At 35.9% G+C, this 17,753-nt stretch overlaps 1 protein-coding gene across 1 annotated transcript in view; it reads left to right on the forward strand.

The window, feature by feature from the left end:
- ntn1a (netrin 1a) overlaps nt 1–17,753 on the forward strand; it is a 121,275-nt gene that overhangs the window by 102,130 nt on the left and 1,392 nt on the right. Inside the window, exon 5 of the mRNA XM_056459830.1 lies at nt 11,609–11,683. Within this exon, the coding sequence (XP_056315805.1) occupies nt 11,609–11,683 (75 nt within the window). The remainder of the gene's footprint in view (nt 1–11,608; nt 11,684–17,753) is intronic.

Below are 17,753 nucleotides of genomic sequence, written 5' to 3' on the forward strand. Positions count from 1 at the left end.
ACATGCAAACCAGAGAACTGATTTCTAATCAGTCAATCACATGACAGCATCTCAAGGAAGAAAGGTGATTCAAGTGACTTTGAGTGTGGCATGGTTGTTGGTGCCAAACAGGCTGGTCTTAGTATTTCAGAAACTGCTGATCTACTGGGATCTTCACGCACAACCATCTCTAGGGTTCACAGAGAATGCTCTGATAAAGAGAAAATATCCAGTGAGCGGCTGTTCTGTGGGCGCAAATGCCTTGTTGATGCCAGAGGTCAGAGGAGAATGGCCGGACTGGTTCCAGCTGATAGGAAGGTAGCAGTAACTTAAATAACCACTCGTTACAACCAAGGTATGCAGAAGAGCATCTCTAAATGCACAACATTGAGGCAGATGGGCTACAGCAGCAGAAGACCACACCGGATGCTACTCCTGTCAGCTAAGAACAGGAAACTGAGGCTACAATTTACACAGGTTCACCAAAATTGGACAACAGAAGATTGGAAAAACGTTGCCTGGTCTGATGACTCTCATTTCTGCTGCAACATTTGGATGGTAGGGTCAGAATTTGGCGTCAACAACATAAACGCATGGATCCATCCTGCCTTGTATCAACAGTTCTGGGATATTTTCTTAGCACACATTTAGGCCCATTAGTATTATATGAGCATTGTGTCAATGCCACAGCCTACCTGAGTATTGTTGCTGACCATGTCCACCCCTTTATGATGACAGTGTATCCATCTTCTGATGGCTACTTCCAGCAGGATAGCGTGTCATGTCATAAAGCTCCAATCATCCCAGACTGGTTTCTTGAACATGACAATAAGTTCACTGTACTCAAATGGCCTTCACAGTCACTACCTAGTTAAGCATTTAAATGTCACTTTAAGCTGTATAGAATTGTCTTAAACATATCTAGTAAAATATTATTTACTGTTATCATGGCAAAGATAAAAGAATTCAGTTCATAGAAATGACTTATTAAAACTATTATATATAGAAATGTGTTTAAAAAAACTTATCTCTGTTAAACAGAAATTGGGAGAACATATAAACAGGGGGGCTAATAATTCAGGGGGTTTAATAATTTTTAGTAATTTAATTAAATATCAGCTGCATTGTGTCAGTATTTCTGTAAAAAGGAAATTGCTCAAAAAGTAGCAACAAATAAAGCAAACAAATTTATAATAATGAATACATCGTGTTTATATTCATCTAACATCAAATTAAATTACATACAGAAAAAAATGCTTCTATTTTCATTTGTTTAGCTCTACTTCAGTATGTTTTATTTCCACAAAAACACTAAGACAGGCACAATGCAGCAATCCCGCATTTCTTAGTTTTACACATGTGCTGCCATATGCTTTAGGGTCAAGCCATGACAAATGAAAACACATTGTGGTAAATGGGTTAACCTTTTCTCTCTGCTTTGCCTATTTGTTTATTTTGCATGGGTCATAACACCCACTATCTGAAATCATTGATAGTCCATTAAAGAAAGACAGTTTTCACAATGCAGTTCTGACATTTGGCAAGAGCCGAACTACCAGTCATGAAATGCAGAATTGGTTTCAGATGGGCTAAAGAGAGCGCGTGGGTATTTTGGGACAAAGGAGGAAGAAATGAAGAGAATAAAAGACGGTAGAAGAAAAATGTGGGGGCAGAGAAAATATCCTAGAGAAGAATGAAACGAGGTCCTTGAGAGAGAGAGAGAGAGAGAGAGAGAGAGAATACCAGCAGCTCGGCTGTCAATCTTATCTGTCAGTAAAGCATTAGAGGTCTGCCACCATCAACCAACAGCTGCAAAGAGTTTTTGCACGCTAGAATTCCTCTGTCCGTGAGAATGACGAATATTTCTTCAACAAAACTTTTCCATACGGGCAAACTAAAGCATGTTCCCTCACTATCCTGAAAAAGAAGGAAGCTGATGGCTCGGGGAAGAAAATTTGGGAAATTAAACATCTGATCAGGAGACACTTAGTCTATAATTGCAAGAAATTTTAGGGAAGCGTTTGTATATTTGTGGACAGTCTTTTAGTGTCTGACGCTGAATGAAATCATTTGGCAGACATGAAAGTTAAGTCTGACATTCTGCTTACTTTTCGACATATTTATAAAACATCTGCGGCAAGAGCGAACATGTAAGCGGATGCAATTATAAGCCTAGATCACCCTAAAAATGTAAGCAGTTCCTCTATTGGGTTAGACTGATTTCAAGTAAAATATGACTTCAAGAATTAACAAACCAACAGTCTGTTAACCATCTCATATATATACAGAAGTCAACATTTAAAGTGGATCATCACCTTACCAAAGTTATCCTAAAAATATTTAATAACACCCATTCTTGTCCTAGGACTATTTTGAAAAACATTCTTTATTAACTTTGAATGTTGACTACTGTATATACACTCACCGGCCACTTTATTAGGTACACCTTACTAGTACCAGGTTGGGCCCCGTTTTGTCTTCAGAACTGCCTTATTCCTTTGTGGTATAGATTTAATAAGGTAGTGTAAATATTCCTCAGAGATTTCGGTCCATATTGACATGATAGCATCACGCAGTTGCTGCAGATTTGTCAGCTACACATTCATGATGCGAATCTCCCATTCCACCACATATCTGCTCTATTGGATTGAGATCTGTGAAAATTTCCTTGCTCTGTTAAACATTATTTGGGAAATATTTTAAAAAGAAAAAAAAATTCAAAGAGGGGCTAATAATTCTAACTTTAACTGTATATATTACCGGTCAAAAGTTTGGGGTCAGTTTATTTTTTTATATGTTTTGCGTACCCTTTACAGAGTCTGTGACATCATTTACTTCTGCATTCTTTAAATTGTAAAGGTCCGTACTAGCCCAATACCCGCATAAGTGGTTCCATTCTCTCATTAGTTGGAATAGAATAACTTTTGCATTGATTATGATACAGACATTTTTCTTTTTTCCTATGATTATTGACATGTGTAGGAACCACCAATTTTAATTACAGCAACCTTGACCACACAGAACCTAAAAGGTACACTTTCAAATTTGAGTTTACAGAAAAAAAGCACCTCTTTTTTGGAGGGGTTTATTATAAACCAGACAACATACACAATTAGTTTAATCACTTTTCAATGTTTTTTTTTTGCATGAAAATTCAAATAGTTTTCTTTAAAATGATACCAAACATTTGCATTGGATTTGGGAAGCATTTGAATTTGGGTAGGCAAAATCCAGGCGGAAACCCCAAAAAGCACTTGACTTTAAGAGGTTAAGAAAATTATTCTATTCATCAAAGTGGCATATTAAATGTAAAAAAAAAAAATCAATTGTTAAATATTTATTACAATTTTAAATAATTGCTTTCTTATTTTATGTAGTTTCAAATAACATTTTTACTCCAGTCAATCTTGCTTTATTACCATTACCATTACTAATAATAATAATAATTAATATTACAGTGATTTCTGAAGGATCATGTGAAAATTCATCATTAAAATCACTGGAAGAAATTATTAAATTAAATTATAAACTACTTTTGAACAGTTAATTTATAGTGCAATAACATTTCACAATTTGTACTGTATTTTTGTTTTAATAAATGCAGCCTTGGTGTGCAGGAGAGGCTTATTTTAGAACATTTAAAAATCCTACTTACCCCAAACTTTTGACCGGTGGTGAATATATATAAATTATATATATATATATATATATATATATGTATATATATATATACAAATATATTTTTCTACTGTAATTATTATTGCTAGCTGTTGTTTTATTATTCGTTAGCACAGTTTTAGCTGTTAACCAAAAGAAAAACTACAATTCAGCATTTATGATTTTCGGTCTTCAAATTAAAATTTAGTTTATGACATACAAAAAAACATAATATAAATAAATGACTATATAAATACATAACTGAGTTTATTTGAAACAAAAACGCATTAAATTATTGAAAAGCTAAGATAAACTAAATTTTAGGAAATACATTTCCAATTACTCAATGGAATCTTTGCTTGCTATAAATCTTCAAAACACTTTTAAAATCAAGATATAACAAAAAGTATATATGATATATATTATGTGACCTATATTTGAAAGGCTGGTGTGACCTGTTATCCAGCCAATGGGGCCCACCTCTAATTTTGAGCCCTTAAAACGTTTGACCCATCTGGTTTTGAGAGCAGCCCTCGATGGAAAGTGCAGCATTCCAAATCAAGCTGATGGAGAGGTGGAGCAAGGGACAGACACAATTGAGTGCCTCCATCAAAATGGACGCTTACGACCACCCACACATGCTGCTGTGGGACCGCATACATAATACCTTCACTCACACCCAAAAGCTCACCTCAGGATAGCACAATACAGCAGAAAAATATGACCTCATTCAATAGACGATTGCAAACAGATGTTCTTATCAGGGCACCTCCACCCAACTCTTTAACACTTGCCCACTCTGACAGAGAAACAGAGAACCTGCACGTTCTTGCACTGAAAGGTGGGACAGGCAGCTGTGGAGCAGGTGTTTATGAGAAAGAAATAATGGAACGACAGGAGAATGGTAAGATATTAATATGTCTTCAGCACTGCCACATGGAGGGGAGGAATGCATTGAGAATACCTCTGATTGCTCGCCACAGACAAAACACATATTGTGTGGCGAGGTCATGCATGGTGTGAGACCCCTGTATAATCCCACAGACACACACACACACACACACACTCGGCTAAGACTGACAGAGATGTCTCTACAAACCTGCATTAGGAAGAGATCAGCGCCTGTTGTTTTTACAGTCACCAAAACCGACATGCTGGTTATCATTCTTGGCATGGTCTGTTGTCCAGATCTTGCATGTGTGAGGTGAACAGCTCAAGAGATGTTCTTAAATGTTGGCATTACTTTATATTCAGAGCTTGACATTAACTTTTTTGATCACCAGCAACTGTGGATAGTAGTTTTCCAACGTTACTAGCCACTCGCCATTTTCACTAGCCACAATTTTTATTCATTCATTCATTTTCTTTTCGGCTTAGTCCCTTCATCAATCCGGGGTCGCCACAGCAGAATGAACCGCCAACAATTTTGTTGTTGGAAAAATATATTTTATATGCTTAAATTTAATTTTGGCATTCTAAAAATTACTCATTTTTAAATTTGGTGTTTTGTCCACATGCCTCCTCATTATTTTAACACTTTTTGTTTTATTCACATCACTTTTTAGGCCTCAACACTAAGGATTTAACAATTTAATTTCTCTAGTCACAACAAACTAATTATTTCCTTGACACACATTTTAAATAATGTGTCAAAACAAGCTAAATATAGCAATATACATACTAGGCTTGGACAATGTCGACCAATTTGGCATCATACGATGTCTAATGTGAAACATCGCAATGGACGATGGCATCATCGTCATAGGCAGCGGTGAATTAATTATTTATAAATAATTAATTCATTCATAACAAATTAATTATTTGCAGCCTACTGTTTCAACTACATGACCTATTTAGTCTTTGTTTTACCCATAACCAAATCATAAATAAATAAAGATAAGTTACAGACAAATTACCACCTGTCAATCACTTTTTCCGTGGGACTCTGGCATGAATAAACATAGTGTTCTGTGTCGTAATAATGGCATCGACAAACTTGGTTGGTAAAAAAGAAGGCACACAACCAACAGTATCTGAGGTTTCCGCTAAAATTACTAAGTACAAGCATGAAAGCTAAAGATTAAAGCATGTACTGACGCTGTGACACGTTACCTGATAGACTCAAAAGACAGAAGAGTCATTAGATAAAGACAAGATGAATTAAATATCACAACTAACAACTATAGTGAGACGTAATCCAGCAGTACATCCTTGATAAACTGTCCGACGTGCACTTCTCGCTGGGGTTTTGTGCTCAAAGCACCTGCTCTGCTGACTGCTCTGAGCTCAGATGCGCGTCTATGCTGCAGCACATCTGTGTGTTAGTGTGTGTGTGTTTGTGTGGTCACATGATGTGCGTTTTCAGCGGTATAGTCTTAAAGGATAAATTCTCATTTATCTTAAACAATACACAGTAGTTTGTCCAGGCTAAAGGTCCCAGATCACCAGGTAACTATAGATAAATGGAGAGTCAATCTCCTATTAAAGCAATGTTATTGTACAGGATATGAGTTATTAGTGTTAAAACATATGTAACAATGTTATTAGTTAAAACATATTAACAAAAATAACGCTGCATACAAAAAATCTGGAGATCTGTTGAAAGCAGCAGGACTGTGGGTGCGTGAGCACTGCTTTTTTTCAGTCTATTTCAAAGAGAAACAATCACACTAGTTGCATTTCCAGGCACGGTTGTTTTGTGCGAGGAAACGAAAGCTTTAAAGCACTCATATTATCACACATCACATCAGCTGTGTCTCGCTCACAACGTCAGTGAGCGAGGATTACCTGTGTCTCACCGTGCACCTGCTCATCCTCTCGTTCGGTATTCACCTGCTTTCTTTTGTTCGCGCAAACACTTATCAATCATGCTGCTTCTCGATTCTAAGAGCACATTTGCATGTATATTGACAAACGCTTTTAAAATAAAATTCTAATCTTAAGGGACAAGGCAGCTCTGGCAATTAAAAAATTATTTTCAATTAGCTAAGGTGGCTAGTGGGGGTGTCTGTCAAACCCGCCACAGCTGAAACCTACTTGCATTTGGCCGGTTGGCGGGTGTTAATGTCAAGCCCTGTATATATTAATAGTTAACATGAGTTCACTTAAAATAAAAATCTGTAAGCTTTTACTCATTCTCGGAAGTTTGTTGCTTTTATTCTGTGATAAACAAAAGGTTAAAGAGTGTTGTAGCCATGAAAGTAACTGATGAAGTTCTCGTGCTTGCTAAAAAGGTTAAAAAAAAAAAGGTTATATCACTGCGTATTCAGAATACTTATGTTTATCAATAGAACCAAACCAAAAATTTGGGAGCATTTATGCAACACCATTTCCAACTAAATACTTTTATATTTGTTTTGGTGGTTCAATAATGATAACATCATTTTGGGGGGCATAAAATGATTGAAATTCTGTGGAAATCAAACGTCTTTTAGCTTGAGATTTTCAGTTAATTATGATTTGTCCATTTGATCCATTGATCCAATCAAGCATTCCACATGACTTCAGAAGGCTTGAAATAGAGCATTTGAACTAGAGCTGTGCGTTTCGGGGAAAATATCTAATTGTGAATTTTATTTTTTTTTTTTGGTTATTATTTTTTTTAACACTGATATTGCGATTGCGATTTGATTTATGATTCAATTTTGTAGTCAAGCTTCAGCTAAATAATCTGTACGCCATGGCAACAATTCTGTGACAGCTCTTAAAAATTACCTGTTTTTGTTCGATGTCTGTGACTTTGAAACGAAATAATTCATCTATTAATGCTTCTGAAGCAGCAGACGCCATATTTTCTTTTTTATTATGGCCGTAGTTCGGTTGAGCCATTCTGATTGGGCAGAACGAAAGTGTGCTTACTCAATTGGCTAGTAAGACTGTCACACACAGACAGCAGTCACGCATTTGCTCTGGGTGGGGGAAATTAAATAATATATATATTATTTATATATGCAGACGCGGACAATTCGGTATAGGTTCAGTAATAGTCATAACCGGTTATTATGTACTGACGTCATTTATCTCATATGCGCTCTGTCGCGAGGGAGGCGAGCGCAGGTATTTACAACACTACAGGCGCCAACTACTTAAAAATTTCACTGTGTGTGTGTTTTCTGGAAAGTCTTTCACTGGCACTTATAGCAGAAGCCCCTATTTCTCTGCGATTGAGGGAATGAAAGTACTCCATTTCTCTCTCTCTCTCTCACTGTGGCCCATTTATAAATATATATATATATATATATATATATATATATATATATATATATATATATATATATATATATTTCATATTGCAGCCTTTTGTGATTAACCAATTGCAATGTTTCAAATTGCGATTGTGATTCGATGTCTATTTATCGCATAGCCCTAATTTCAAACATAACAATTCTTTAAATGCCTTGATTACTTTTTGTATTCCACAGAATAGAAGAATAGAAGGTTAAAAATATTCAAATAAAATTGTGCTGTTTAAAAAATACATTTAAAAGTTCAATACATACATTTGAATGCGCAGCATTTCGAAGTATACTACATTTGATCGATACATTCACATTAGATGCGTTAGACTAATTTAGTGTTTTTGTTTTCTCTCGAAAAATATGATTAAAAGAAAGTTTTTTTTTTTTTACTTTCTTTACAAAATATGGTTGTGGTGGGCAGCACGGTGGCGCAGTGGGTAGCACAATCACCTCACAGCAAGAAGGACGCAGGTTCGATTCCCGGCTAGGTCATTTTTAATTTTTGTGTAAAGTTTGCATATTCTCCCTGCGTTCGCGTGGGTGATTTCCTCCGAGTGCACCGGTTTCCCCCACAAGTCCAAAAACATGTGGTATAGGTGAATTGGGTTGGCTAAATTGTCCGTAGTGTATGTGTGTGAATGAGAGAGTATGGATGTTTCCTAGTGATGGGTTGCAGCTGGAAGGGCATCCGCTGCATAAAACATATGCTGGATAAGTTGGCGGTTCATTCCACAGTGGCAAACCTTGATTAATAAAGGGACTAAGCCGAAAAGAAAATGAATGAATTAATAAGGTTGTGGTGTTCTTTTAATTTTTAGGGGCTTTATACCTTTAATTTGACAGGACCTTGGGCCGAGAATTGAATATGGGTCGCCACTAACATCGTAGTACTACATGTTGGTGTGCTAACCGCAAGCCTACTGCTGACAACTCACATGCACTTAATCTTAAAAAAGGTACTTAAGCACACTTATACCAAATCTGATCCTAAATAGGCTCCAATCATATATTTGCCCAGACAGGAAAAACAGAAAATCGCTTAAAAGGTCTGAGAAAGCATGAGGGTGAGTAAATAAAGACAAAATATTCATTTTGGGGTGAACTTTCTCTTTAATACTGTCACCCTTGTAAGACCAAAGAATTCAGCAAGGCTCCTAGTGATTATAAAAGGAATGAACAAAAAAGGGGAGTGAGAGATAGAGAGAGGGAAAGCAAGAATTAGAGAGGCAGAAAGAGAGTGAATAGTGCTGAATTAAGTGTCTCATCATGAATGCAAAGCTCTCGGCTAATTTAAAGCTGGCCTCTTCTCTCTCCGATTTCACATTGTCCAATTTGGAGGGTTGGCAACGCTCCCCACACATCTCTTGGCTTCATTTACAGTAATGAAGTTGATTTCTCCCCATTCGCTCCTCATTAGAGCGATGCCACCGTGACTAAAACAAACCTTGAATCAAAACTGCACGCGCTGTCTGCTCTGTTTCTTTAAACCATTGTCAGATTTCGGGAGACAGCTATTTTCCTCTCCGAGTCCTGAATGGAATGAAAGAAGGACAGAAAATGAGAGGGATATTTCGAGAGGTTGAGGGTAGAAGGAGGGGAAAAAAAGCAGTTCCCTTTGGAATAGACCCAGCTTGTCCATTGAGTCCCTGCCCCAGTGGGAGCTTGAGGCTCTGGCTATAATCTAATTACATGCTTTATTTGCAGCAATTTGTTTCTCAATCAGTCTCATTCCACACAGTGAAAGCCTTCCCCCTGTGCGCTCATTCACACCTCATTGTTACAGTTCCCAGATCTGTGATGCCTGCATGAATAGCATTGTCTTTTCCATTGGAGGTCCAACTGGAAACAGACCTCAGGTCAGCTTTAGGCTTTCTTTGCAAACAACAGAGTACAGTGTCTACCCGTCTTCAAGCACTAAAAGACCCAGCAGGTTAGATTGTCAGTGTTAGATGTCAAGGCTTTTCAGAAGTGCTGAGTGAGGCTGAATAGCACAGACTCATTAGTTGTCCTTTGCTGAATCTCCAGACCAACAACTTCCCTCGACATCTAGCAACGAGGAGAATTTGTCCACAAATGTTTCCCCGCAGGGGTCCCCCCACAGTCAGCGTGTAACTGGTGCCCTCTACTCATTCTTCAGTGTCAAACAAGCCTCACATTTAAACCTACACGCAGCTTTCTTTTACTTGTTGGCACTGGGAGCAGCGCCACTGGACACAGTGCCAAAATCTCTCGCACACAGTTTTCACTTGAAAGGACAGCAGGAAAAACATCCATTTAGGTGACACTGGCCTCTGTGGGAGCATCGTGACAGGACGGCAAGCTAACCCTACTTCCCCTAACTCAAGAGGGGGCACAATGGGTACATTTGTCCTTGCTGCGGGAGACTAGATGTTTAAATAAGTATCTCAGGGTGCTCATCGCCTCCTTAAAGGAGAGCTAATGAGAAATGATGGCTATCAGAGGGAAGTATCGTGATGGCATTAAATAGGGTTACAGGAAAACAAAGCATTTGCTCTACAGTCTTCATTTAAATGGAAATGAAGCTGCCAGAGTGGGGACTCTCAATTTCATTTTGGTTACAGTTTCTCTGCCATTTCCAATCTACAATGTACACGGTTTGACTTGCCCAACCCCACATCGGTGTCCCTCGCGCAAGAACTTCAGCACAACTACTTTCACTGGCATTTTTTTCTGATTCCTTCGTTGCCCAGGCAACCTCATTCACACCGAGAGAATAGAGTCCAAAAGAAAGTAAAAGGCAGGCATGGAGCGAGGGTCGGCCGAAACAATGAAGTTTGTTCATATGCAGGCGAGCTGAAAGGTTCGTCGCTCCCCCTCCTCCGTCGTCTCATTCGATCCATCCACTAAAAGAAGGCCATGACAATGTGTGGGGCGTAATGAGAATGGCGAAAGAAATCTTCTCGATTTAAACATCTGCATGCTCAAAAGAGAGGTGTTTTTAATGAATTAATTGCGCTCGAGACTTTGTAAAGCAACAGAAGGTACAACGTACTGTATCTGGACATGCTAAAAAACTCAAAATGCAGTAGATATCCAGAACTCTCCAAAAAAAACCTTGAAATCGCACATGTCTTCTTCATTTTTAAACACAAGATGCTTTTTAAACATTTTATGCGCTGCTAATTTTCCCCCTGACCTCCCTTTGTGTTGGGACAACCCTTGCACCCCTTTCACTGGCACCTCCCTGAGTGCCGGACCAATAAATGCCAAAGGTTAAAATGGTGTTCTGAGGTTACGGAGGGGGGAGGGCGGCATTAGGACAGACATAGGGGCGAGCTGACAGCACTGGGAAGGAAAAGTCCTGATTCAAAAAACCCTAATCAGGCCCATCATGGCACTGACAGTGGAGACAAGGGTGAGAAATTAGCATGGGGTCGAAAAAAAAAAAAGAAAAATCGCTGGGTGGCACAATACGCTTGGCCTCAGAGGGCTCCCATCAGAGCAGGGGAGGGTCCAGACATCCAGAGAGCAGAACGAGAGGGACCTTTTGTCTCCTGCTTTTCTAAGGAGCAAAGAACACTTTACTGAATGCCTCACAAGGCCTATTACGGCCTCACAATTAAACTGGGCAGATGGATGTCACAACAGGCCAGGGCTTTAGGATAGATGTGTAGTTTGCAGAAGTGTCTCTTTTTTTGACAATGTTCCCTCTTTTACATTCTTTAATTGTGTTTTTTTCCCCTCCCCCTCCACCCCCTTTCCCCCAATTGTAGACTGTGAATCCTACTGCAAGGCATCCAAAGGCAAGCTGAAGATCAATATGAAGAAGTACTGCAAGAAAGATTACGGTGAGTGGAAAAAGTCCAACCACAGCTCTCCTGCATTTATGCAGGTGGCTCAAATCCTTGCCCTCTACAACATCTTTATTCTTTATCCAAAGCCGAATTCCCTTGAGCCCCGTCAGTGTTGCTATATTGTAGTGATGGCTTACTTAGGGCTTTCAAGAAGAAAGTCAAAGGATCAAACAGGAGGAAAGGCCATCAGCGAGGGCTTTAGAGAAGGCTGCGATGACGGACAGCCCAGCAGGTATTTGAGCCCAAAGCGGATCAAGCCATGGCAGTGTGACGGGCAGAAGGGACCAGAGCTCACAGATATCCTCATTAAGGGAAGCGCATGTCCCTGTCCTGCATTCCTGGGGGCAGCAGGCTCTCTCTTGTCCGTGAAAGGGAGCAGATGTGCAGCCCCTCTTCTACAGAGGTGGGGTTGTTTCATCAGTCAAGCGAGACCCCGTGGAACTTAAAGACCTTAACAGATTTAATAACAGTTAAAGCATTTTAACAGCTCTCTTGATTTGTTTCTGTCAGAAAAAGGTAAATTATTAGTGGTGAATAAATTGAAAGGACAACGAAATAGGTGTGGGTGTAAAACTAATGTTATGAAACATTTATTGAAAAAATATGTTGTCTACATGTAAAACTTTAAAACACTTTTGGAATACATTTTTCTTACAGGGCATATGTCAAAAAGAGGATTAAAATTTAAAGAATTATTAGCCCCCCTAAATTATAAGCCCCCCTGTTTATTTTTTCCCCCATTTTCTGTTTAATGGAGAGATTTTTTCAACACATTACTAAACATAATAGTTTTAATAACTCATTTCTATTAAGTGATTTCTTTTATCTTTGCCATGATGACAGTACACAATACTTGACTAGATATTTTTCGAGACACTAGTATTCAGCTTAAAGTGACATTTAAAGGCTTAACTAGGTTAATTAGGTTAACTAGGCAGGTTAGGGTAATTAGGCAAATAATTGTATATCGGTGGTTTGTTCTGCAGACAATCAATTCCAAAATTAAACTAATTTAAAATTTAATTTTGACCTTTGACCTTTTTTTATTTGAAAAAATAAAAACTGCTTTTATTCTAGCCATATATATTAAATAGCTGTTTGCACACATTAGTATCTTTAATCCACATTCTAAAGACAAAATGGGGAGGAAAGATGGGGAAAGATGGTACAAATAAGGTACGGTATTAATACAGAATAATGTTCAGCTATTTATTTGACATTTTTTGATGTTTTACATATTTCTATGTATGCTTTTGCTTACTGGTTGCATACTGGTTTCTTTTTAAAAAGAAATAAGCATTGTAGTAGTTTTATTTTTATTATTTCATTGACTGAAAAGTTAATTGTTTCATTCGAGTAATACTTTTTTTCCCACTATGAATTTAGTAAACTATTTCATTGACAGTTTTTGCTTTATGCCCCTCAAAATATCTAAATACATTCAAAGGAATGTTGCAAACGGCCATAATATGCAATGCTCAGCATCTATAAGTAACAAATCTATCTTTTAAATTCATATTTTTAATAGGAAGCTATACAATATTATACTTGTGCATATATATATATATATATATATATATATATATATATATATATATATATATATATATATATATATATATATATATATATATATATATATATATATTAGATTAGTCAGTACTGAAGCCAAATCTGGAGCTTATCTAACAAAATAACAAACGATAATGGTCCAAAAACTACTTCACCCAAATTTTTATGTTATAGAAAAAAAAAAGAAAACAATTTTTTAATTTAGTTGAAATTTTGTAGGTTGTAATTTGTTTTTGCAATATTTTGCTTACATTTAATTGTATTATCTTTCAATTTCTAAATATGTTTGGTGACTAAAAGATTATTTTAATAAATATATCTGTTTAATAAATCGGTTTTGTTTAAATGCACCGAAATACATGGCTATATTCACTGATAAATGGCTAAAAATATTCATTTTCAAAATGGGTTGTACTCAATTATGCTGAGTAAAGTAAAAAAAAAATGTTTTATTTATTAAATGGAAGTTTACACATGTTAATATTTTTTAATCAATATTCTAAAGAGAAAACGGGGAAGAAAAAGCGAAAAAGATGGTACATATGAGGTACAGTATTAATACAGAATGATGTTCAGCTTACTTTTTTATAGTTTTATATATATTTATGGATGCTTATGCATACTGGTTGCACCACATTGCTGAAAAAGAAATAAGCGCTGTAGTAGTTTTATTTTTTAATTAATTAGTTATTTCAATGACTAAAAAGTTTAATTTATTAAACTATTGCAGTTCTAGTAATACTTTTTTCCCACTATGAATTTAGTATACTTATATTTCCCTGACAGTTTTTACTTTATGCTTCTTAGAACATCTTAATACATTCAAAGCAATGTTGCAAATGGCCATAATAAACTTGTTGTTATTATTATTATTTATAAGTTGTTGATATTAATATTAAGAAAACATGAAAGAATGCCATCTTGACAACAACAAAAATGTTTTTGACCCACACACTGTATGTATAACATATATAATTTAATTATAACTGGCATAGCAAAGCATTAAAAAGTGCCTGTATTCATAACAGGGTTCTGCAGGTTTCAGCAAGTTAAATTTAAGACTTTTTAAGACATTTTTAGACCATTATGAATGAAATTTTAGACTCATACTTGTTTTCGAATGGCCCAAATGGAAAAGATTTTTATTTGCCCTAACACACTTTTTTTTTTTAATAATTTAATACATTTAATAATACAACAATAATAATGTAATATTAAAAAAATATAATATTTTAGTTAATTCCGAGCAAAATATTGTCAATACAAGCAAGCTCTAGTTTACAGTTTTAGTGCACTTTTTTCAATATAACCTTTCTTATATATATATATATATATAATTTTTTTAACGGCTTTAAAAACTATAATAAACTAAATGTATGCACAACAGTCTGTCCAGATCAGCTTTCTCAGCAGTAAATACATGGAAAACTTGAAAACAAATGTTATTGTAAGGAAAATAATTAAACCATTATGATAAAGTTAGAGTTAAAACCTACATTCTTAAATAAAAAGTTAAAAGTTTTATTATTTATTTATTGGATGGGTGTTGGCCCGATTGGGTAGATATACATGAACAAAGGAAAATGAATACCTGTTTAAAAAGATTTAAGACCTATATTATATATTTCGGTAAATCGAAGATTTTAGCTTTTGAGATTTAAGACTTTTTAAGACCCCGCGGATACGCTGCATAATGTCCTTGCTGTACAAATGTAACAATAACTGGTAAAAGCATATGCGTTTCAGCCAAATACATAATTTGTGATAAACAATAAAGCGAGTGTGAAAAGCGCAGGGAATCCCGCAGTGTTGAGAGGAGGTCTGGCACACACTGGCAGTTGGATGTCAGGTGATGAATACTCAATGCCTTCACCTCCTGCAGACCGCCTTTGCATGTTCTCCTTTGCCCTGCCATTACTCATTTAGGACTCATTTAAGAATTTATCCAGATAATTTGCTCCCCCGCTGACTTCAGTTTACAGTTGTCCTCAGTTATGGAGAGCCGGCCAGATCCCCCTTTACTCCAAAGTGAACAATCCAGGATAAAGTCCCACATTCTGAGCATTAAACCTAATCCGCTTTCCCTCTGCCTTTTGGAGCATCAGGGGGGCTTTATGCTACAGCAGCATGTGGGGAAATGGCTGGAAATGGTACTGAACTTGAAGATGGAGTCATCTAAAAGACTTATGGGGGGAATCTGGCCCTTCGTGGCATGATATTTACAGCCTCATACCTCACTGGCACGCTCCCCATAAAACACCACAGGAATCCTGACCGCAGCTGAGCCTCCACACGCCGCTGTCGCTGGAGAAATGACTTCCACCTTTTCAAATGGTGACAGTGATAGTTTGTCATCAAGTTAAAGCTTTACACACTCACTTTCATTTGTGATGATTGTGATGATATGTGAGTGTATTTGAAATAGTGAAATAAATAAATCAAGTTAAATTAAATTAAATTTAATTAATTAAATGAAAAAGAATACTTTGCTAGCCCAAAATGATACAAATGTATTAATAGCTATATCCAAGTCTGACAGATAAACTATAATGATGAAATAAAAAACTATGGAAGTATTACAATAGATTATTTGATATTTTAGACCCGTTTGATCCCAAAATGACTCTTTCAAAGAGTTGAGATTCAGATTAATGGAATTCTAAAACTGATCAAATCACTTAGACTTTCAGTTTGAATCAAAACATATCAGGCCTAAATAACACATCATTAATTATTTCTTAAGGAGAGCTAGATTGGATATTCATTTTCACTTCACTTTCAGTGCTATTCACACAAAGCTATCAGAAAATGTGGAATCTCTAACATTTTTATTCTAATTTAATTCAGTTAATCACTTTAATTACAGTTGAAGGCAAATTTATTAGAGCCTATTTTAGTGCAAATTTATTAGAGCCTAATAATTTGAATTATTTAAAAAAAATTCAACACATTTTTAAACAATCACTTTAATGACTAATTAGGGCCAGACAGAATCTGCAGACATTTTTTGCTATTTCTGCAGAGAATTTTGTAAAAAACCTGCAGAATTATGCGGAATGATTTTGGGAGTTTCATAACTAAAAACTGAATATGAAATAAAAAAAATACCCTTTTTAACTGTTAGACAGAAAATATTACTTTACAAACTGTATTGTAAATAAATCATATGAACATTTTCATATTTTTCAATAATATTACTGAAATTTATTTAAAAACGGAAAAAATATAAATTTACACACAATTACACAAGTAAATAAATAGACTCAATGATGGGCTAAAAATCTGTGGACAGATTGCACAGATTTTATGTGGGCCTACTAAGTTGTAATAACATGCAGTTATTTATTATTTTCTGTATATTATATATTTCATTTAGCATTAATGCAAAATGTTGTGATTAATAAATGTATGAAATGCATACCCACCCCCCCACCTCCCAAAAAAAAAAAAAAAAAAAAAACATGTTGGGTCCAGTGACATGCATGTAAAGAGTGTTAGTGGATAGAAACACAAATCTGTGTGTTAGTGTGTATGATAGACAGCCTAAATCTTAGGTAAGTGTGAAACGTTTCACAGAAGAAATTAAATCTGCCTGTTTGCTGGTCCCTTTTTGTCAGTCACCTTACAAACCACCTTGAAGGCTATTAATAATGAAAGGGGAACAGCTTGAGTCAGTTTGAGCAGATTTTGAGGATTCACACTTGTGGGGATTCTCAAACTGTGGAAGGGTTCAAGTTTCAACAATTATTTGAAAGCACTTGAAACTGAAGCTTGACCTGCATTTCTGCAGCAACTGAGATGATACAAAGGATTAAGAAATCTGTTGAAAATGTATTATTTCATTTGTAAATGTAGGCACATTGGGAGCATTGCAATCATTCCATACCACTATGTGTACAATTAAAATTATACAGTTGAAGGCAAAATTATTAGCCCTCCAAGTTAACAAAGCAAGTACATTTTCACAGTATTTCCCTTAATATAGTGTTTTTCTTCTGGACAAAGTTTCATTTATTTTAGTTTAGACTGGAATAAATATTTATTTTTAAAATAATGTTTAAGGTGAATATTATTAGCCTGCTTTCGAATATTTTTCCCCTGATGGGCTACAGAACAAACCACTCTTATCTGATAACTTGCCTAACAACTTGCCTAGTTAACCTAATAACCTAGATACCTTTTTAAATAGCACTTTAAGTTGAATAGTACCTTGCAAAGTAAGTGGCAAAGAAAACATAAATTAGTTATTAGATAAACGGGTATTATGTTTGATGTTTAAAAAAATTCTCTGTGGTAAACAGAACTTTAAAATAATATTTTTAAAATAATAAATAAATGACAGGAGGGCTAATCATTTTAATTTAAACAGTTACTGCATGGCTCTGAGACATTTTTGTGTTTTCTTTAACTTTAAGTAAGGTCAAGATATTGGTGTAATAATGTTTTACTTTCATTCATGTTACTGTATATAATATGAAAGAGTAAGATTTAT

This window comes from Danio aesculapii, chromosome 6 (assembly GCF_903798145.1).
Source record: "Danio aesculapii chromosome 6, fDanAes4.1, whole genome shotgun sequence".
NCBI lineage: Eukaryota > Metazoa > Chordata > Actinopteri > Cypriniformes > Danionidae > Danio > Danio aesculapii.